At 38.6% G+C, this 23,153-nt stretch overlaps 1 protein-coding gene and 1 non-coding gene across 2 annotated transcripts in view; both read left to right on the forward strand.

The window, feature by feature from the left end:
• The window catches only part of Egf (epidermal growth factor), a 91,878-nt gene that overhangs the window by 26,282 nt on the left and 42,443 nt on the right, over positions 1–23,153 (forward strand). Inside the window, 5 exon segments of the mRNA XM_015484643.2 lie at positions 13,117–13,242; positions 14,891–15,013; positions 18,886–19,008; positions 20,227–20,352; positions 21,548–21,684. Of these exon segments, the coding sequence (XP_015340129.1) occupies positions 13,117–13,242; positions 14,891–15,013; positions 18,886–19,008; positions 20,227–20,352; positions 21,548–21,684 (635 nt within the window).
• On the forward strand, positions 20,632–20,704 carry Trnaa-ugc. The gene has a single exon. It is a non-coding gene; the product is annotated as a tRNA-Ala (tRNA).

The following is a 23,153-nucleotide window of genomic DNA, read 5'->3' on the forward strand; positions in this document are numbered from 1 at the left end:
TCTAGGTCCTCCTGAATATTTAGGCTGTCCTGCATTGTTTGTACTCCTTTTCTTCCTTGCTTTTTCATGCTGCTCATGTTACTTCTTGTTCTGTTTGACTGCTGAGTTATTGTTTACTCCTATAAATTTATTTGATGCTTGGGAGGAAAGGTATTAGAAGGGAAGGGAAGAAGTCACTAAAGAGAATGAGAGTAAGCAGGTTGAATTCAAGGAAGGGGGAATAAGAAAATTGAAAAGAAATGAAAAGACAAAAGAAAAAAAATAGAAAATAAAAAAAGAAAAAAAATGAAAAAATAATAAAAAATAAAAATTAAAGTTTAAAAAAATTAAAAAATTTTAAAAAATTTAAAAAACAACAAAAAAATAAATAAAAATGAAAAAAAACCCAAATTAAAAAAAAAAATTAATAAATGCAGTCTTAGAGTTTGATTAACTTCTCTTCCAGTAGGTGGAGCTGTGCCCACCGGGCCAAGCTTCTCCTCTCAATATGCGGGAACCAATCACTGTGCAGCAGCTCCTCCTCCCAGACTGGGTGGGTCTCCAATCCTGAGTGCCTAGGGCCTTCTCTTGTGTCTAGTCACTTCCCCACTTTTCCTCAAGCCAGGCCCCGCTCACCAGTGACGCTCACCACAATACTAGCTACACGCCAGGTGTGCTGCTCCCGGGAGCCCTGTTTTCATGAACGACTGGGCACACTCTTCCTGTTTGCCATTCCCTCAGACCCTAAGTTTGTAGAGCTTGGGGCTGAGAACCCTCAGCGAATTTTGCTTGCCCTCCGGTAGCCACACCCCCAGTAGCTGGTGCAAGAGACCTCAGTTGTCAGCACTGGTGGGAGCGGTAGCCGGGAGTTCTGTGCCCCGGTCCTGCGCCACTCCTGATTCCCTGGGTCTGGCTATCGCTCTCACGTCAGAGCTGGGAGGGGCCCTTAAGGTTTCCCCACTGTGTGGAGAGGGAGGGCTAGGGGGTTACACACCTGTCGCCGCTGGTTTCAATGAAGTTATCTCCTCCGCCGCATTCTGGTGACGTCAGTTCTCGGCAATGGTGGTATCCCATGCAAATGTCGACAGTTCGTTTCCCTTTGCCGGGTGACCAATGCAACGGGTGGGTCCTGACTGGCTCTCCCAAGCCCCGTTTCAATCCTGTGGCCACTGCCTATGAAGGCTCGTTTGGCATTTACCTCCGTAGGTTCAGAAGGGCCGACCAGTTGTTTCAGTGGGATCGTTTAGTGCTGAGTCACAGCAGTTTGTCTGCGAGAAGCAGGCGAACTGGGGCTTGAATTTAGCCGATCCGGGCTCGGTGTGTGTTCTGAGAGGCCCAGACTGTTCGCCCCAGATCCACGTCAGCTCAGCATTGCCTAGTGATCCTGAGCAAACAGCATTTAGACGGTTTACGACTCCCTATGCCCGCGCAGCTGAAGAGGTCAGAGACTTGATCTCTCTGCGCACGCCGCCATGTTCCTACCCCCGAACTTGTTATTTCTTATATCCTTAGGCAGTTAACTAATAATGCCAATGCTTGTTATCTGGTTTATTAAAAAACCCAGCTAGAAACTATCATTTAACGTCAGTGATGACTATACTTTCAATGCAAGTAATAAGAAACTTTAGAGAATAAAATAAATTCCAATAGATGAAGCATCTATTTACATGTTACGAGTTATTCTAAAAAATTGATTTAGTTGGGTTTACAAAGCACAATTTGAGGGAATATAATTGAACTATGGGTTGTAGTACTGCATTAACTTGCAACAATCAGGTAGCATCATTTTAGGAAGGTGAATATAGTCCACACATAAAGGTAATGAACAGGATGTACTGCCAGATGCCTCTCATGGGAGATTTGACTCAAAATGACTTCAAATACAACTCATTGTGTGAGTGGTGATGACACATCACAAAATCATAACAACAACTACTTTGAATAAGTAGTTATTAGTCTTGTTCATAATAGTTACAGATGTCTGCAATCATAACCAACTTCTCTCTTTTTTTATATATATAGCCTTGAAGTTTCCAAAGTGTTTTTATGGCCATTATCTTATTGATTCATCAAGCAATATTGGGAGACAGTAAGGATAGGCATAACTTATTTCATAGTTGAGAAACTGAAGAAATGGAGAGAATTCTCCAGGATTACACAGATGGTGATGAATTTGGGGGAAAAAATTCCTGACCGTCAATCTCTCAGTTTATATTTTATATCTATCATCAACACATTCTTTCTTCAGTGCTCACTTTTCTTCAGTTTCTTTGATAGGGAATTTAAATATGCTCATTGAAAGCAAGAATTTTGGGCTGGGGTGGTAGCTCAGCAGTAGAGTGCTCATGCACATGCAAGGCCCTAGGTTCGATCCTCAGCACCAGAAAGAAAGGAAGGAAGGAAGGAAGGAAGGAAGGAAGGAAGGAAGGAAGGAAGGAAGGAAAGGAAGGAAGAAAAAATTTAAAAAAAGAAATAAAGGTACTATGTCCAACTACAACTAAACGTAAATATTTTTTAAAAAAAGGAATCAAGAATTTCAGAAGAAAACCTATAATGATTCACTAAAGAGCAGCCTCCAATGAAGTGGCCAATAATAGAACTTGGCTGGAAGCCACTGTTAGCTGCAGAGCCAAAGAGAAACCTGGAATCTAGAAGTCAGCTGGAATTGGAGATTGACTTCAGTTCTAGACCAAAGGCTGAACTTCACATATACAGTTTTAGTCAGCCTTTTTGTTGCCATGACCAAAAGACTAAAGAGACCCATTTCAAAGAAGAAGAAGTTTATTTGGTGCTAATAGTTTCAGAGGTCTCAGTCCATAGATGGCTGACTCTATTGTTCTGGGCCCATGGTGAGGTAGAACATCAAGGTAGGGTATGGCGGAGGAAAGCTGCTCAGGACGTGACAACTGGAAGAAGAGAGAGACTGCTCCCCTCATCATGGACAAAATATAAATCCCAAGGTCATACCCCCAGTGACCTATCTCTTCTAGCCACACCCTCCTTGCCTATAGTTACCACCCAGTTAATCCATTCAGATGGATTAATACACAGATTCTGAATTCTGTCTCAACCTAGTCATTTCATCTCTAAACTTTCTCACATTATTTTAAACATGAGCTTTTTGGGGGACACCTCACATCTAAACAATAACATACTCCAAGTGAAATAACTTTTGATTTTAAGAGCATTGCTACTTTGGTCATGATTAGTTAGGTTTAAATTCTTTCAGTGCTTTAGAAAGCAGGAATTCTTTACCTTTTAAGATCTGTGAATTTCTTGATTTCATGTGTTTGATGAAAATATGTCATTGTTGCCCCTAGGGAGATGGTATAGACCTTTCATCAGGTTCTCAATGTGCCTGATACCCTTCAAATATAAAGACATACCACCTGGGAATCTGGCCTACAATAGCAGATGCTCTGGTGAGGCAGACAGAAGTAATTAGTTTTACAAGACATTTAGTTGTGAAGCTACTGCTAATAAGGAGGTAACTGAGAAAAGTCCTGTAATCTGGATTTTTTTACTATAAAAGACAATTATTGCACAAATAAGAGTTTCAATAGACTTATTTCTCCTTGTGAAATACCTAAACTATAGTTTATCAAAGCGTGTTCTACAAAACTCTAGTTCTGTGGGAATTAATGAGGTTATTTGAAAGGAAACATCTTTGAAGATCAAGTGATTTAGATATGCTAAGTTCAACAAGTTGTTTAAACAGGTTGCTTTTTCTCAAGTGGGATTTCTCAGACCCGTTCGTATGGTTAAGAGCAGTGTGACTCTCTAAGGCCAATTCAGGCTGTGGCACTTTTCTGTTTTACTTCCTAGGCAGCAGCCCGAGGGACTCTTAAATCAATTATTTCTAGATCAGATCTCTTTTTTGAACTCTAGACTAAATTAAAAAACAAAACAAAAATCAGACTCTGAGGCATAATGAGTGTTGAGCTGCAAAGATCTGCTGCAGAGCAAAGCTACAGGAAAAACTGATTTAAAACATTGGAGTTCTATTCATACTATATGAAAAGGGGCAGTCCCATGAAGACTGTCTAACCAGTGCAGTTGACCAAAGAAAAGCCCCAGAGCTTTCCAAGGATTTGTCCTTGGTTCATGGATTCAGACTGGCTGATTTTCCAGAAGTTTCACACTGCTGATTGCTGAACCCCAAGTCAAAGTGGTAGAGTTACATTTTCACCACCATGCTGTTTTGCAGACCATCTGATCATCTCCTGAAGTGGTCCTGGTCTTTCTTCTTGGTTATACCTGCTTGCTGTCTATACCCTCCAAGTTCAGGGTCCTGCAGTGGGTGCATGAGTTCAAGTTAGTAAAAAATATCTTTATCAAGATTCTGATACTTATCTACTTTCTAGACATTTTTACTTGGATTTCTTGCAAATACTTTAAGCTCAAAAGAAATAACTGATCTACCTACTTTCTTTTCTTCCTTCTCACCTCTTCTCCCTGCAGTGTCCCTAGATCAGTAAGAAGCATCCTTATCCATCCCACCTCCCAAGGCAGAAATCCAGGAGTTGCCCATTCCTCCCTCCTTCTGACCTTCATTCCATAAAACTAGTCTCCAAATCCTACCAATTATCCCCCGATAATCTAGCCACTTGTGCCTCTCTCTATAGTTCTCCCTCTCCACAATTCTTCTGACCGGCACTCTGCCTTCATTTTCCATGCTGCAGAGAGCATAAGCCACCAAAAATGAGAACCTAATCATCTCCTTCTTTGGTTAAAACCTTGTGACAGCTCCCAATGGTCAGTAACTCAAGTGCACTCTCTTCAGCTGGCTCACAAAACCCTCTGCTCTTTTCTAGGTTTCATTTCGCATCATTGTTTGTGTTACATTCTTTACAGCACAGCCAGTCTCAAAGACTGGATTACCTCCCCTAAGGAAGGTCTTCTGTCTTCTCTCTGCTCCAGACCTGCAAAACACTTCCTCCCTTCACTGGCTCTCTTGTCATTTTCTAGGAAACAGTCCTGACATTACTTCCTTCAGGAACACCTTCCCCTACCCACTGCATGCCCAAGCTAGCTGATGCACCACTGAGTTCTCAGAGAATGTATTCTTGGAACATATATTCTTGGACAATTTCCCTTATCCCATGGTGCTTAGTGTGTTTTGCCATAATTGTCTGTCTCCCTAAACTTCCTTAGTCCTTCAAGACAGGCAATATACCTCTCCATTAAACTCCCAATGCCTAGAGATCTTCAGTAAAAAAGAGCTGAAAAATATCCTTTGCACTCTCATCCTAAATTTTAAGGAACCCATTTTAAAGCTATGTAATATCTAAGAATATTGCCCTCCTGACTAACAGAAATAGCCATAATTACAGAGTTTTCCACTCTTGGTTTGCCCTGTATAGTGTCATCTGAGCTTCAGAACAATCTTTTGAATTTGGCGTGATTATCGGTATCATTTTATAGTTTTAAAAAATCTGGAGTTCAGGGATGTCATTGAAGCTGGACACTGGGAACTCTGATTCAATGATAGAAGTGAAAATGAGTCCCAGGAGTACGAATATACAGGCAAAGCCTTTATTGGGGCCTCCACTTGGGAAAGGAGACACAGCTCCAACAAGAAAGCATCAGGATGGTTCCCTGGAACAAAAGAAAGGAGTTTTATTGTCTGTTTGCAGCAATGGTCTGGGGTTTAGGAGTATTAATTGGCTTTAGGCATACTTCCACCTGTGGGGGGACTTAAGCATTGGTGCCCAGTGGTGATGGATGAGTTAAGAGAGAGAGCTCTGGCTCTACTGATGCCCCTGATACTGTCTGAGGGTGGATAAATGACCCACACTAGGAATCTGAGGAACCATGAGTTAACGTGGGACCTCTTAGTGGCTGGCAGGCTGTAAACCTAGGCCAAGAAGAACAATTTGCCCTTTGTCCTCTTACCTCATCACAGTAGCTCATTCAAGGTCACACTGTGGTGGACCTGGGATTGAACCTAGGTGGTTAGTGTGCTGCCTCCACAGCTGTGCTCTCACTCATAGCTTAGATTGGCCTATTTGTTTTGGGGAAAAGCCTGTAATGTGGAACATTCTTGTCTACCTGTGTCCTCCCGTTGGTTAAATGTTTCAGTTTGCACAGACCTTGGAGCCAAAACCTTATTTCTTTCTCTCTCTCTTTTCTGTTAATTTCAGAAATTCAAACATCCTCCCCCAACCACTCAAAAATAGAATTGATCTCACATTTTTGTGGGCTTAATAACACTGGTTAGGCATGATTAAACTTAGCCAGCCCTCCGATTGCTCTGACACCTAGGCTCTCAAGTCAATGTGGGAACTTCTTAGTACAAATGGAAAAATATCAAGCTTATCTTCTAGACACTTTGCAATTTACTATTCACAGATATTATTTTGTAGAAGGTCCATTTTTTTTTCTTTTTGGATTCTTTAAATGTAGATTCCAGTTTTAAGCTTCTAAGGGAGTTTCAAAAGTATATTTCTCTGGGAACTAGGTGTCTATCATCAACACTATGTAAAAGACTTTTCCTTCTTTTCATGTAAAAAATATTGTTGAATGTCTTTATTCCTGTGAGTTCACAAAGGATGATTGTCTCCATCTGGAAATGTACCTGCTTCCAGAAGATGAGTGTAGCTTAAACTACTCAGGTACGACTCTAATTCATTCTGATTCTTTCTGCTGGAGAGTTTTCTGTAAAACATGGGTTATTTGGAAACCCCTGGAAATGAATCATTGCAGAAAGATGAATATTTTTAAATAATCATTTTAAATACACAAAGCTGTTTTTTAATAGAAATGTTTGTAATATACAGATTGCAGTATTTTCCTCACATCATTTAAAATTACTGACATTTTCTTAGTGACTAGAGTTACAATTTCAAGGATACAGGCCATTGGGGCAAGTTCAGCACTAGTTTTGGCAAAGCTGAGTTGATAACACAGGTTTACCCTGACACCAAACGGCTGTCTCTTGAAATGCCTTTTAAATGCTTGGAGTTGCTTCCTATCATTTTGTTGTCTCCTTCTTTGCTCTCAGCTCTCACATCTTGCTGACTCCCATGTGCCTGTCTGTGGGTCTATGGTTTGTTTTCTAATTGGAGGATTTCTGTTGCCATTTATTTGTTTAAGAAACCAGATTCTTGGGCTGAGGATATAGCTCAGTTGGTAGAGTGCATGCTTGCATGCACAAGGCCCTGGGTTCTAATCCCCAGCACCACATTAAATATTTATACATATTATATCTGCCCCTGGGGTGGACTCAGCAACACAGTGAAGGCAATAAATGAAGAAAAAAAAAAGAAAAGAAAGAAACCAGATTCTTTGTCCTGTTAAATTTTACACTTTCTGAATTTTGCAAATTATACCTCCATGGTGATATCATCTTTTTCTACCTTCTGTATTTCCCATAAACTGATAGCTTAGGTCTGGAAGCCTGATCAGAGTCAGAATTTTTTCAAGGATGCTTTGTGGGTTTATGCTTCCTATTGTACCACCTTAGGAGGCATATAGGGGCTGGTTCACATTCTTTTTGTGATGTTCAAGATTAATCAGCTGTTCAGGGGTGGCCAGCCTGGACCATCAACTATAGTTTCCCATCAGCCTTTTCCATAATGGCTATTGATTACCGCTGCCTGGAGCCATTTTTTTTCTAACTGTATCATTGCTTATACATTTACTATCTGGAATTCTTATATAAAGAAGAAACTTTCCACATCAGATATACAATTCCGTTGAGGAGGAGCTTTTCTAGGAAAGGCAAATTCAAAGCTTGTTCCCATCCCTTAATTACCCATTTTCAGAATAAAGGGTTAGTTTCCCAATATCCTCTAAAGGTGACTTTTTTTCATAAGCATCTTTATAAACTCATGAATTTAAACAAGTAGTCAACATGTTTCTATTTATGGTAGTTATTATCCTCTTGATATTCAAATTGTACCATCTTTCTCCAGGAGGAGCCTGATCAGAGGTGTCTAGTCTGTGTGGGAGAGATGAACAATAGATTCCCCTCATCACCTCCTGCCTCCTATTCATTGACACTGGTGTCTGGAATGAAAGGTTGAGGTTGCTCTAAGTCTCTCAGCAAGAGAGCCCATGGAGTCCTGTCACCTATGCACCATCTAGCAGGCAGGTGGGGTGGGATGGGCACAATGGGAGTGGAGGCTTCCACACCTGTGTTTTCTACCTTTATGTTCTGGGCTGGTTGAACTTGTCAGAAATAAGTATATACTATTAAGAGACTGAGTGGGCCAGAGGGGCTTTTCTAAGAATAAAAATTATTTATTTATTTTTTAACTTCCTAGAGGTTATTGGTTTGTTTATTTTCTGATTCTTAAAAGGGTTCAGATAAGTATGAATACCAAATAGTTAAATTCTGGGTAGTTTTTTTTCCAATGGTAATTATGAATTCCAGGAGTATAAATGGCCACTCTTGTATTTTCTTCCTTGTATATCTCTTAACAGGGAAGAAAAAAACTTCTGTAGTGTATACTTTGGGAAGTTTTTTGAGGAAGTTAAGGTTATCATTTATTGAGAACTCACTAATGAGAAAGACAATAAACAAATGAAACAAAAATATAACTGTAGGTTTTTACAGAAATTCCACAAAACCCAGTTATATTTTATGTATGCATACACGCCCATGTATATACTTATACACACATGTGCATATGTAACACCTCATACATACATGGTAAAGAGGTGGAGCCTGCAAACAGAAGGCTTGGGGTTGAGCCTCCGTTCTACCCCTTATTACCTATGTGCTCCTTAACAAGGCACTATTTTCTAATCTATAAAATGGAAAACAATATTGCTCTGCAAAACCCCAGGACTTGTTCTGAAAACTAAATGTGAAAATGTAGATGGTTTATAAAGTGTTATTCAAATTTTTATTGTTATGTGCTAAATATTGGGGATGCAAATATTCAGTTACAAGAATGATTAGTGAATGGGTTTGAATGGAAGAGATTAGAACAGCTTTGTGGCATGGTCTTACACAGAATTTGAGGAATGTGATTTTATGTGATGGGGTGGGAAATGCAGGCTAGGGAATCCCATGTGCACTATTTCAGAACTGGACCAGGGTAAAAACTGTAGACTTACTGGGCTGCAGGAAAGCTCAAGAATGCCTGTGTGTTTGTCAGGCAGTGATTGAAGGCACAGTTGGCATGGACATTAAACTCCACGATTAGGGACTTTAATTGATCTCAAAGGCAATTAAACCCCTCTGCTGGGCTCTGAGAAAGGGTGTTATCTGAGGTCAGCAACAACATTCTGAGTGCTAGCTTTGGCCTATTTTGAAGCTAAAGAACAGCAGAAGATTAAGAAGATTAAACTGAAATATAACACTCAATCCTCTGTGTTTGGCCATTTCCTAAAATGACCTTTTAAAGTGTTTAGTGTCTGAATTCAGGTCACATCATCAACACAACCATGCAGAGGAGAATAATGATTAATAAGCATCATTCAAACCATTGGCAGCATGATAGAGTGGACAGAGTTCTAAGCTGACACAGTCTGCTCATCTGTTTGAGATGACTGGAAATCCAAGGGGAAAAGAATTAAAGAAGTGAGAGAGCAGGTGACATGATCACAGGACCTTGTGCATGTATTCCACATGTTTGCTATGTACCTATATTGTGAAAGACCCCATGCTAGGTGTTACTGAGACTACATATGTGAGTAGAGTATGTGCCTTACCTATTAATGGAAAAAGAATACATATAATCATACAAATGGCAGGTGTTTTGTTGTTATTGTTTTTCTGTCTTTTTGTTGTTGTTTAAAAGTATAAATGTTTGAATAAATATTTAACAACATTCAAAAAAAAATAATACATATAATCATGATGGAGATAATGGTGATGATGATGATGATTAGAACATACATGGGCCAGGTGTGAGAAATAATAGAAAGGTACAAAAAAAAAAAAAGATTACAATACAGGATCTAGAAGATTCTCTGGGTCATTTCCTATACCCTAGACATTGATCATTTTCTTCATTAGACAGTCTGGTCCGTGTTACCGTGTTGTAGGCAGTAATTAAGGTTTGAGAATCTTTAGAGGTATAAATTTAGAAAAATTTACCAAAAACATTTAATTGTTTTGAACCACAGCACTTTAAAAAGGGGGAGGGCAGAGCAAGTGCATGCATATGTGTGTAGGAAAGAGAGAGAGAGAGCGCCAATTAGAGAGAGAGAGAGAGAGAGAGAGAGAGAAAGAATATGAATGAGAGAGAATATCTAATTCAACATTTTCATTTCATGGATTAGGAAACTTAGGTCAAGGAGATAAAGCAATTGCCTGTGAAATACAGAACAGACAAAACTTGATTTTCCTGATTTTTTTATTTCTATAATCATCTATTATGCTGGGCTTGGAAAGATTTTTATAAGGTACAATTACAGGAAGCATAATCTGTGAAGTTTTTGTTATCTTAAGAAAGTGTAGTGTTTTGGTGTTACTCAGTGCCAATATAGACTTTTCTAGAGTTTGTTGGTTCATTTATAAAGGAAAACAAATCAAAGTTAAAAATATTACCTTTTTTTTTAAAAGAAATGTGAAGAGGATGAATTTTGTCCTCAATAATCTTACAAGTTTCTAATTTTTGTCATTCACTTAAAATTTGAGCCATTTTAAATTTTGCTTGATTAAAATTTGATAGCTTAAGTGTAGCATGCAGAAACATGAAAAATATGTGAATATACCTACATAATTGGCATAAAAAGCATAGATAAGGAAAATTTTTTTTCCAAAATATTATTCAATGTAGAACTTAACAAATTTAGTAAGCAATACTGCAGTTTGTATAGAGAGTTGGCAAGATTAATTTCACATTTATTTCTGCCAAGAAAACTGAAAAAAATACAAGTTAAAATAACTAAGGAAAGAACACGGACCAACTAAATGGAGTTACCTGTAACTACGGTCAAGGTGGAATGTCTCAGCAGAACATTAGGCCATTGTTTCTCAGCTTGGCATGAAGACTCCCAGCATCAGAGTCACTCTGGAATCTATAAAAATGCAGATTATAGATTTTGTTTGTTATACAAAATTACATATAAGAGGTTGTGAGGGGAATGGGAAAATAAACAAGGAGAGAAATGAATTACAGTAGATGGGGTAGAGAGAGAAGATGGGAGCGGAGGGGAGGGGAGATAGTAGAGGATAGGAAAGGTAGCAGAATACAACAGTTACTAATAGGGCATTATGTAAAAATGTAGATGTGTAACCGACGTGATTCTGCAATCTGTATTTGGGGTAAAATTGGGAGTTCAAAACCCACTTAAATCAAATGTATGAAATATGATATGTCAAGAGCTTTGTAATGTTTTGAACAACCAATAAAAAAATTTTTTTAAATAAATAAAGTTTGCATTCAAGGAAATGCAAATCAAAAAAAAATAGATTTTGGTATGAAGGCTCTCCCTCATAACAAACTAGAATCCCAAGAGGGGAATATGTTCTCTGTACACTTGGGATTTTCTCAATGCAACAAAAATATGTTTCTATTGAATTCTGCGGCTGTTGGTCAAGAACATTTTTAGTGGTAAAATTTATCAGAGGCCACTGACTTGAACAGAGCTCCTGCATGAGGCTCCAGCAGACCTAATCATAATGGAGTCATTCATACTGAAGTTCCAGATCCCCAAACCAAAACCAAGTTGTTTATCTAACCTCCTATGATATCAGGAAAAGGTGATGGATAAATCCCCAAACCTGTCAGTTCTCCCCAGCATGATAAAGAAGTCCGCCCTGTTTTAACCTTTACCTGGAAAGGAAGCTGGAATAACCTGATGTTAACCAGTCCACTTTTTTTTATTAGGCCATTTTCTTGTTTCTGCTCAAACTGCCATACAAAACCAGACTGTTCTGCCATGCCCAGTGTAGCACCCCTCTATTAATAGATGAAATGCTGTTTGATTCATGGATTGAAAATAAAAAGCCAATTATAGGTCATTTAACCAAATTTGCTGAAATTTTATCTTGTAAGAGTGATTTGAAATAGAAGGAAATAGGTCAAGTCAAGTGAAGGGAACATCTCTAGAAGTAAAGAAAAAGATCAGAGAGCAAATGCACTTGGGGGAACAGGACCCAGCTGCAACTGCTCTGCTCAGGTTCTTGCTGATTTGTTTTCTGTGTTTCCCCCAACAGTGCTGGTGTTCTCCACAGTCCTGGCTGAGACCCTGTGCTCTTCTCATTATGCAATCTCTAGCAGATCTTAACCATGCCAGACTTCAGGCTCCATGACCCAGTGCTCTTCCTTGACCTTTACCTTCTGCCAGATCACTGCTTCATGTCTACCTGCATTCTGGGCATCTGTCCCCACACTTAAGCTTATCTGTATTTCCCATAGCATTTTACAAAGGTTCTGTCATTAAAATCGACAAAAAAATAAGAAGCAAAAGATGCAAAAATCTTGTTAAACTCTTGAAACAGGATATACATGCTACTACTAGGTTAGCCCTTGACTTTGGGCTTTGAAAAACAGAGGTACTAAGTTGGTCATATATCAAGTTGGTTCAGTATAGATAATCTAACTCAAGCGCCCCAAAATAGATAACTATAACTATAACGTAAGCAAGCAAACACACCTAACTCAACCCAATTTGTAGCTAATTCAACCCAAGCACCCATTTCATTGAGCAAATTCCAATTCACTTGGGATAGTTCATAACATATGGGATGTGTCAGCAATAAACTCAGAAATTTGGGGATAAAGACATATAGCAATAAATAATATACATTAAGTCTGAAAGATTTTTTTAAAATAACAATCATAAAAACAGTTAAATACCATCTGCCTCTGACTTGTAAATATTACACTCAGGAAAAGATGTGCTTAAGTTTTTTGTTTTTTTATTTCTTGAACAGAATTTTGTTTATGTGCTTTTTATGTTAGAATGAAAAAGCAGATAGATTGTACTATTAGCAACCCAAGGAATGACATCTCCAGCTATTTAGGACGCCCTATCCTGAGAGCTACTATAAGACAATTAAAGAAATAAGGACTTTGAAATGCAGGCGCATCCCAGCTACAGCGGACTCCAGAGCAGCGCCACCGTGGCAAGAGGCGACAAGAGAAGCCAGTTTAAGAACCGTGCAGGGATGGAGCACTGTCCTCTGTCAAAACACATATCCACAGGTTCCTAATAAACCATCTTCTGTTCCAGAAAAGAAACTTTGCAAACTAAAGAAAGCTAACTGCAGCAGCAGAGCGTGCGGGCAGAACTCCAAGTCGCGCTTGTGCGCATGTGCGGAGGGCTACGCGCTCAGCCAAGACCGGAAGTCCTGTGAAGGTAAAGCACGCCCCGCGGAGGGCGGGGGAGTGTCGGACGTCAAGAACTGTCTTCAGGGGCCAGGAGGGCCTCACCGGGAAATCGACTTCAAGTTAGCTTGCTTTAACCCAGGAGAGCACTTTTATTTATTTTTTCTTCTGTTTTTAAAGTCTTTATAATACTCCGAGGTCTCTTTTTTAGAAACAATATCCTGTGTTCCTATCTCAAATACAGAGGCTGCTCAGGGGTTTTGATAAGGAGGGGGAGGGGATTCTCTGAGCCTCTTTGCGTTTGACTTTGTGCAAAATTTCAGGATAGGCACTTTTTAAGAGAGCGGTTCCATAGCTACCATCGGATTCTCAGAGCATATGACTGTCACATCTATTCCATAAAGATCTAATCTGGAAGGAGGAAAACTGAGGCTCAGGCTAGTCCTCTAGGACGCCTCCTGTTTCAAAATTCCAAGCCCTATTTAATGAACCCAGGAGATGTCTGCATCCCTTCTCCTGGAAGGTGCTGTGATTTAGGGAAGAAAAGAACCCAATGGCTGCAGGAAACATAAAGTGGCATCAGTTTCCGGTAAATCTGGCACCTAGTTATGAAGGGGCATCCCCTTTCTCCACAGAGAAGCCCCCTTCACCATGGCTGATTTTAGGACTGTCAGAAAAAGAGTCCAATGTAGATAAACTTCCTATTTTCTTGTCACCCTGTTTACTTGGCCACTGGTCAAGAGGATACCAGCACTCCAGGTGTTGGACACCTCCTTACTAGTTTTTCACAAAGGTATCCAGTATAGTACTTTGAAGAAATGTGCAAACAAGGCCTCTGGCCTTGAGCTGGGCTTCACAGAGATGTCTACATTTTTAGATAAGTTACAAATGGGCTCCATGGTAACAGCTGGCAGGGGGAGGATAGAAAGAAGCTCTCCCCTTTTCAGGAGTTGTCCTTGAAGAGTTAACATGTCCAGAACAGTGAAAGAAAAGGCTGCTTTTATGTGAACTTCTGCAGACTGTGAACTTCTGAGCCCCTGCCCTTACATGCTGGGTATAAAACTCTGAAACTCCCTGAACTCTGGGTTCGGGGGATTGATTGATTACAGCAAGGGCTGTGCCCTCTGAACCTGGCTGCAGCCAAATAAAACTGTTTCCTGCTGTCTTCGGTGCCTTGCCTCGTTTGTCCCTACAACAGTTATAGTCCCCTGCTTACAGGGCACCAATGGGAAAAGCTGTGAGGTGCAGAAGCTGTGAGCTGGAAGGCTGGCGCTTCAGTTGGAGCAAAGCTGCTAAGGAGTGTTTCTACTTTTAGGGGAAGGGCTCCCCTTGGTCTTGAGAAAAGTAAATAGCAGAATAGGAATTGTCCAAACTGATTAAGAAACTTCCAACAGTTCCTAACTTGAATGGCATGCTGTATCGTTTCAAGGCATATAGTGCTATATTTTTATCAAAAGTTAATTCTAGTCCAAAAAAATCAGTATAAATTATAACACAGTAGAAATGCCTTTCATGATCATCGGACTGACTTCTTTTTCTCTTTCTGAGAATTGGAAAAACATCCTTCCCATGGTCAGTTACAGCATATACCACCCTACTTTGTGCTTACTAATTAGTAATATCACAGTTTATTTTCAGAAACAACCATTTGATTGTGATTTCCTTTTGTCATTGTGTAGATGTCAATGAATGTGCCTTTTGGAATCATGGCTGTACTCTTGGGTGTAAGAACATTCCTGGATCCTATTATTGCACATGCCCTGCAGGATTTGTTCTGCTTTCTGATGGAAAACGATGCCATCGTAAGTCACAAAAACAAGTATTTATTGCATTATTCTTCTTAATTTTCAATAATGTTTTTCAGTGAACTATGATGGGTTGATAGTCTTCAGTTAGCAGTGTGCATCAGAATTACCTTGGAGCTTAATTTTGTTTTGCTTTTTGAAATATGGATAACTAGATTTTACTATAGATATTTAAGATAAAAACTACCAGGGTTGGGATACACACACACACACACACACACACACACATATATATATAATATAATCTGTGCTTGAGTAAGTCATTGTTTCTAGGTCTTTGGGGGCATCAATGCTGGCAATACACATATTAAAAAGAAAAAGATACATTCTAAATGTATATGGATATTCCCAGTGCAAATTTAGGATTAAATATTCAGATACCTTAAGATAAATTTTTTTTATTGAATCTACTAGTATGGCTAAGTACAAATGAGAGTTTCAACTCATGTTTATTATCTATTCCTGCCGCAGTCCGGCTGGCTGCAGCAAAATAACCGGGGGGTGACGAATAACTTGTGTACGTTGATACAGCAGGAGTAGGAGCCGTTTATTGCAGGACAGGAGCAGTATTTATACATTCCACACAGCTTATCTAATTATCAGTCAACCAATAAGGAATCTCCACACTTAATGGCTTGTTTTTGTTACTTCTCAAACCACTCCCTCTGGCATTTTGCCAGGCACCATCCAGACTTGTTTACAACTCTAACATTCCCCTGGCTAAATGCCAGGTGTTATTTTGACTTGTTTACAGACTCTAACATTTCCCCCTTTTGTTTAATTTAAATAACGACCATAGTGGTTTTTACAGAAACACCATAAATAACCTGATACAAGCAGAAAGGGAGGATACAAAATGCCACAATACCAAGCCAATTGATGGCTCCATGCAAGAAGCCCTTGGAAAAATTATACCAGCAATGACACCAGCAATGACACCGTTAGCAAAGATACCAAGTAACAATTTGTTGTACATTACAGTTTGTTGTCTCAGTCCAGGTAAAGCAGTGTCTCAATAGATCAACTCACAGTCCAGGTAAATCACAATCCAGGTAAGTTCTGCAGGCAGCTAGCTTAAATCACAGTCCAGGTAAGTTCTGCAGGCAGCTAGCTTGATCCGAAGTCTCGTCTGTTTCTCAGCCAAAGTCTTGTCCGGTTTTCAGCAACACTGGAAATTCTTCCACCTTGGTCTTTACCGGCACTGGGACGAAGGCAGGAACTCCGGATGGCTAAAGAAAATCCTGTAGCATTCTACTAAGAAAACAACCTTCTGAACAATTTAGTACATTATCTCAAGGTTTTTTTGCATTTGAAATAAGCATTAATAGTGCTCATTACTCATCAGCTTCCAGGTGTGGGAGAACCATTGTAGCTTAGTTATTGGCATTGAAAATGACCAAACATCAGGGACACCAGTAGCGTCTTCTGCTGGCTGTAGTGCCTGGGCAGCCCCAGATGGCCCTGGGGAGTGTCCCGGACTCAAACTGCTACTGGGCACAGGGAGCAAGAGCCTGCGAGACTGTGCCTCCAGGTCAGGTCTAGATTTGGGCTCGCGGCAGTGGAAGAGCCAGCTCCCCGGCCAGGAGGCGGGGAAGGGCCAGTCGCCGCCGCCTCTTGGAAAATCCTTGCTGCGCTGTGACCGGCTTGCACACTCGGCAGCCGCCTCTCCGCTTCACGCACCCTCCGGTAACGAAAAGTATTTAGTAATAGCCTTTTGCTGCAACTTTTTTCCTGATAATCCTTCTTCTTCTGAACTTTCTTTTTCTTTCTGACTAGAGTTCCTGGGCTCTTATCAACACATGCCCTAACTATTCTTGGTTCCACTGGGGTGCCTTCTTCCCTTAGTAATTTACTTCTCACCCCTTCCATATTTTCATCACAAAGACAATACAATACACTGAGACAAAACAAGACACAAACATACTGTATCAATCTTCTCCATTTTCTCGAAATGGTCATTTTTCCTCTCGCCCTATCTGCCTAGGGACGAGCAGATTTGCTCCCATCCTATCTATGGACGGGCAGCTTTTTTTTCGTCACTTACCCCCGAGTGTCCTGGGGCTCCCGGTACGGGCCACCATCTGCCGCAGCCCGTCTGGCTGCAGCAAAATAACCGGGGGGTGACGAATAACTTGTGTACGTTGATACAGCAGGAGTGGGAGCCGTTTATTGCAGGACAGGAGCAGTATTTATACATTCCACACAGCTTATCTAATTAGCATAAACTAGATACATCAGTCAACCAATAAGGAATCTCCACACTTAATGGCTCGCTTTTGTTACTTCTCAAACCACTCCCTCTGGCATTTTGCCAGGCACCATCCAGACTTGTTTACAACTCTAACATTCCCCTGGCAAAATGCCAGGTGTTATTTTGACTTGTTTACAGACTCTAACATATTCCTTCTTCAAAGATGGTGGAATAAGTCAGTCTAGATATCGTCTATGCTTATGAAAGCAGGCACATTGAAATGGATGAATGATAATTGTTAGGGTAGCTGGTGCAAATATCCATAAGAGACACTTCTCTGAGTCAAGCAAAGATTTATTTACAGAGAATATCTGCCAGGCTGCCCTTCTTCAAGGAGCAACAGCCTGCTGAAAAAATTTAACTATATAGTCATGTACAATGAAGTGGTTAAAAAATAACCCAGGGGGCTGGGGTTGTGGCTCAGTGACAAAGAGCTTGCCTTTCACATGTGAGGTACTGGGTTCAATCCTCAGCACCACATAAAAATAAATAAACAAAATAAAGATATTGTGTCCATGTATAACTAAAAAATATCAAAAACCAAAATAACCCAGGGTCCTGTGATTGTTACTTGGCATCTTTGTTGTGGTTTCAGTAGTTAGGGACTCTTCGGAGATGGCTTAACGAGAAGGTCATGCCTGGGTGGGATTCTTAAAATGACAGGTGCTGATTTTCAAAATGGAATTACTTTGGCCTAAGGACCTAACAATAATGAATTTCTTGGAAATTACCCAGCATGCTTGTGCTTGTCTATGAAATTTGCCCCTCTCTTAATATCACAAATTTTGCCCACTGGCAAATATACTGAAGTACAGGATGTAAATTCCTCATAGGGCCCACTGTGTACCAAGTGTGGCAAATGTAATCTCACTTGATTCTCAAACCTTCTAGAAGTTTAATGTTACATATGCAATGTCATATTTGCCTTGCTTGGAATTTATTTTAATATTTGCTATAGGGTAGAGATTTACATTTCTCTCCTGAATCATTATTCAGTTATTTCTATACCATTATTGGATGATCTTTCACATGCTTACTAATTTTAAAATAACATCTTACGCAGTATGTTCTTATGTATACTTTAATCTTTTCTAATCTGAGCTTTCTGTCCTGTTGTATTATCTTCTGTCTATTCCTACACCCATTCTCCACTATTTTAATGATTGCACATTATTATGCATATATGATAATTTATCATACATTTTAATATTTGTTAAGAGCCTCTCATTTTTCTTCCTACACCTAATCATGCTCATAAAATGTCCTTAGTTTTTTTTTTTTTTTTTGGTACATGAAATCTGTTTTCCAGGTGAACTTGAGAATCACTTCTTCAGGTTCCAAAACTCTCAGAATTTTGATGACTAAGAGCTTGAAAAATCTTATTTGAGATAATAGAAATTCAGAAGAAACTGGATACATTTTCCAAAATCAGAACTCTTTCAGTTTACAGATTTGAAATTTTTTCTTTATACCTACAATTACCATGGCATTTCATAAATGTTTGTTCTTTTTTTAACTTCTTTTTTTTCAGGAGAACACTTTTTGTTAGCAACAGATTGTAATAAAGTTTCACAACTCTGATTTAACACTAATCTTAACTTTGTTCTTCATTAATTAGCATTCGTTTCCTGTCCAAGCAATGCATCTAAATGCAGCCATGGATGTGTTCTGACATCAGATGGGCCCCTGTGTTTCTGTCCTGAAGGCTCAGTGCTTGGGAGAGATGGAAAAACATGTAGTGGTGAGTTTATTTGCCTCTTATTGGTTTGAATATAAACATTTTCTAAGTGATACCCCAAAACTGATCTTATTGCCAAAGGAGAATAGATTTTCCAGTATTACACACTGAAAGATATTTATGTAACAGATTAACATATAGATTTAAATTTCTTTTTAGAAAAGATGCGTAGTGTAGTGGTTTTGATCAAGGGCTTTGAAGTTAGTCCTTAGGTAGTATTAACAGTTACAGTTATGGCAGTGTGTTTTAGACTATAGTTACTTGACCTCTTTTAGTCTTTGCTTCCTCATCTGTAACAGTACTGACTTGCCTCCTGGATTGAATGAGATGGCAGAGGCAGAGTGTCCTCAGTCTGTTGATTGCACCTAATAAGGAACTCTCTACTTTTATCTTTATAGAGGTTTATGCATAAAGAAGTCTGGATATAACCCGAGATTAAAAGAAAAGTCATGGACAGCTTTATGATTTTTAAATAAAAAAATAGAAGAGAGGGGCTGGGGATGTGGCTCAAGCAGTAGCGCGCTCACCTGGCATGCGCAGGGCACTGGGTTCGATCCTCAGCACCACATAAAAATAAAGATGTTGTGTCTACCGAAAAAAACTAAAAAAATAAATATTAAAAAAAAATAGAAGAGAATGCTAATTTTATGGGATAAAGTGTGCCCATTTTTTAATTTATACCATACGATTTATTTTTTTAGTCATACATGACAGAATATATTTTGACATATAATACATACATGGAATGTACATACATCAATCATATTGTCTATTCTATTCTGCTGGAAGTGTGCCCATTTTTAGAATTAAAAGTAAAGCCAATTAAGATTTTTTAAAATCTAGGAAATGCAAAAGAAGTCAAGAGACTGAAAATGCAAGAGAGAAAAAAATGCATTACTCATTAGAAAGAGTTAGACCAGCTACCACACCCACTAAAACTTACTGTGTTCTTCAACCAGTTGTCAGCATGCTTGTTCTTGAACTCAGGGTTGCAACAAGAGGATGGGGGTCATTGGAATGTGAGGCATTATCATTCAAGATGTTGAGTTTACTGAAGGGGGACACTTAGGATATTCTGAAAAATAAACTTGATTGCAGCTGTCTGAATGATTGAGGAGGTGGTTTTCAAAATCAACATATAGTTGGTACATTCCATACTTTGGTGAAAATTATAATATATTGAATGACTTAACATCATTACAAAGCAACTGTTTTTTGTAGGCTGTTCATCACCTGATAACGGTGGCTGTAGCCAGCTCTGTCTTCCTCTCAGCCCAGTATCTTGGGAATGTAGTTGCTTTCCTGGGTATGACCTACAACCAGACCAAAAAAGCTGTGCTGCTTCAGGTTAGTGCTGGGGTTGTTTGGAAGTGTGTTTCTGCAAAAGATAACATGAAAGTATTTTATTTAGAAAGATGGGAAGTTGAATTGCTTTTGGCTTCTTGATAGAAGATCTGATTTTTTTATTTTTGGAAATGGAAAATGAATCTTATGAATATGAATAATTAATTAATTATAACATAAATAATAATCATGTTTTTAAAGAATATTTCTGGCATCCAGCAAAAAATATTTGCCATAATGTCATATATGGTATTTTTAGTAGATAAGAAAGTTATGGGGGCTGGGGATATAGCTCAGTTGGTAGAGTGCTTGCTTTGCATGCACAAGGCACTGGGTTCAATCCCCAGTATTACCAAAAAAATAAAAAAAGAAAGTTATGACCAGAATAGTCTTAAATACCTTATAGTATTTAAGTATATACTTATATACTTTATAGTTAAGAGGTGTTCAATAATATTTGTTATTGTTGATTTGATTTTCATTTCTCTAGTGAATGCAATAATTATAATACTTTGATAAATTCTGTTCTTTTCATGTCAAAATTTAATATTAAATTGTATGCTTCTGCTATTTTCTCATCTTCTGATATTTATTTCTTGTGTCCTTCAACAGCCTTGGAAATCTTAGATTTATGCCAAATGCATTTCATCTCTCCTGAACGTTAATTATGCTGATAATTGGAATAACATAATAATGATTCTATATAGCTGGACTTAGAGCACAATACTCTCAACTTTTCAAGGCCTCAGTAATATAGTATAATTTGAGTACTGAGAATACTCAAGGGGTCTTATTATAAATTTAAATAATCACATGTCCCTTTCAGAAGAGCCTAGGTCAAGGAAGTTTATTTATTCTAATATGAATTTAATATGTGTGATACAAGGAGATTACAGCCCTAAGATTTGCATCATTTAATTATGCTTTTGGTAATTTAGTGTGGCTTTTTAAAAGTAATTTGCATTTTAAAAGCAGACATCTAGAGAAGAAGAATCTAGTGATAAAATTTTGGCAATGTGCTACTTCATGGTACAGAATGGCTTCCTGCCTGTTTTTGCCTATATCACACTGGTGGGAAACTAGAAGACTAACATTGTAGAAATTGAAGAAGAGGGTGCAATGAAAGGGAAGAGTAGAAGTGCCTTTTGTGTTTTAAGGCATGCTTTAAACACAGACATATTGGAAATTTAATTAACAGGACCACAACCATTTTTGATGTTTGCCAATTCTCAAGATATTCGTCATATGCACTTTGATGGAACAGATTATGGAACCCTGCTCAGCAAGCAGATGGGAACAGTTTTTGCACTAGATCATGACCCTGTGGAAAATAAGGTATGGGTTTGTTGCCTGAACAGATGTGAGTGTGCTATAAAGACAGAACAGAGGAGATTATCCTAACAGATGACATTGGCTACTTGAAAATCTTCTGTTAAACTGAGAATGATTAGACCTGTAACAACTTACATGTAGATAGTGGAACATCATTTGGGAAATCATAAGGCTTTCCTGTTATCATATCCCTTTGCAGGGTTCTTGCTGGGATTCACTGATTTTATTGGGGATGATTGTACAGGATTATCAGGTTAGTTTCCTCTTTGGAGATGAGGATGGGAGACTAGCACAAGTTCATGCAAAAGGAGCTCCATAAATAGGTTTTTTGATTATTTGCTAGTAGTGGGAAGAATAGGGAGTTAAGGTTGGGTCAAAGTATAAATTAGTAATTTGCATTTAATACATGTCATTGAGAGAGGGAATTGCATGACCTTTGAACTATGAAAATCCGAAAGCACAGTTTTATGACTGTTGTGGGAATGGCAGTCTTGCAACATTATTTATATAATACTCAATTTTACATAAAAGTTTTTTATGTAACTTAGAATTTCTATATTATTAAGGCTGACCAGTCCCTCTTTTGTTTCTTCTTTTTTTTTAAATATCCAGAATATGTTTATTTACTTTTAAAATATTTCCATTAACTAACTTAATGATTAATGTTCTTATTTTCTTGCTACTCAAACTCTGGTATTTGACCCAACTAGCATCAACATCACCTGAAAATACAACTTCCAGACTAGTAGGCTTCTCTCCAGTCCACTGAATCCAAATCTACATTTTAACAAGATTTCCAGATGATTCATATGCAAATTTGAGTTTGAGAAACACAGTTCTAGTAGAGTTTTTTCATGAGAAGTACCCATATTTGTCTTTATGAAATATTACCTCTTCTTTATGAATGTAACTCATCAAATAATAATTCATTCACAAAATGGGAACTCATTAAATAATAGCCTATTAAAAATGCTATGAGCCAGAAGACAATTTAATGGAATTTGTGGAATTTTAATCGTGAGCACATATGTTTACCTAAACCTATAATTGATGAGATTATTAGGTAAACATGAGCTCCCGGTTAAAATTCCACAAATTCCATTAAATTGTCATCTGACAATTTAATACTCTGATGAAATTCTTATGTCTGATAGCCTGCATACTAGATTGAAAAAGAACTTTGTGCCTGTAAAATTGGATAAGACAGATAAATTAAAATAAAATTATGTAAGTTTAGAGATGAAAGGAACCTTAGGAAATATGTAACTTCCTCATTTTTGTAGTCTGGAAAACTGAGGTTAGGTAACCAAAGCAGTCCTGCAAATAAATTAGAAAACTGAGAGGAACCCATGTCTCTTGAGTCACCCCGAAGTGCAGTGCTGTGTACTGAACAGTAGAAGATACAGCTTACCTAGTGTCCTCATTAAATTACACATCATTGCTCCCTTTCAGGCTGTAGAGGCCACTGATGT

Source organism: Marmota marmota, unplaced genomic scaffold (assembly GCF_001458135.2).
Source record: "Marmota marmota marmota unplaced genomic scaffold, marMar, whole genome shotgun sequence".
In the NCBI taxonomy this organism is placed as follows: Eukaryota; Metazoa; Chordata; class Mammalia; order Rodentia; family Sciuridae; genus Marmota; species Marmota marmota.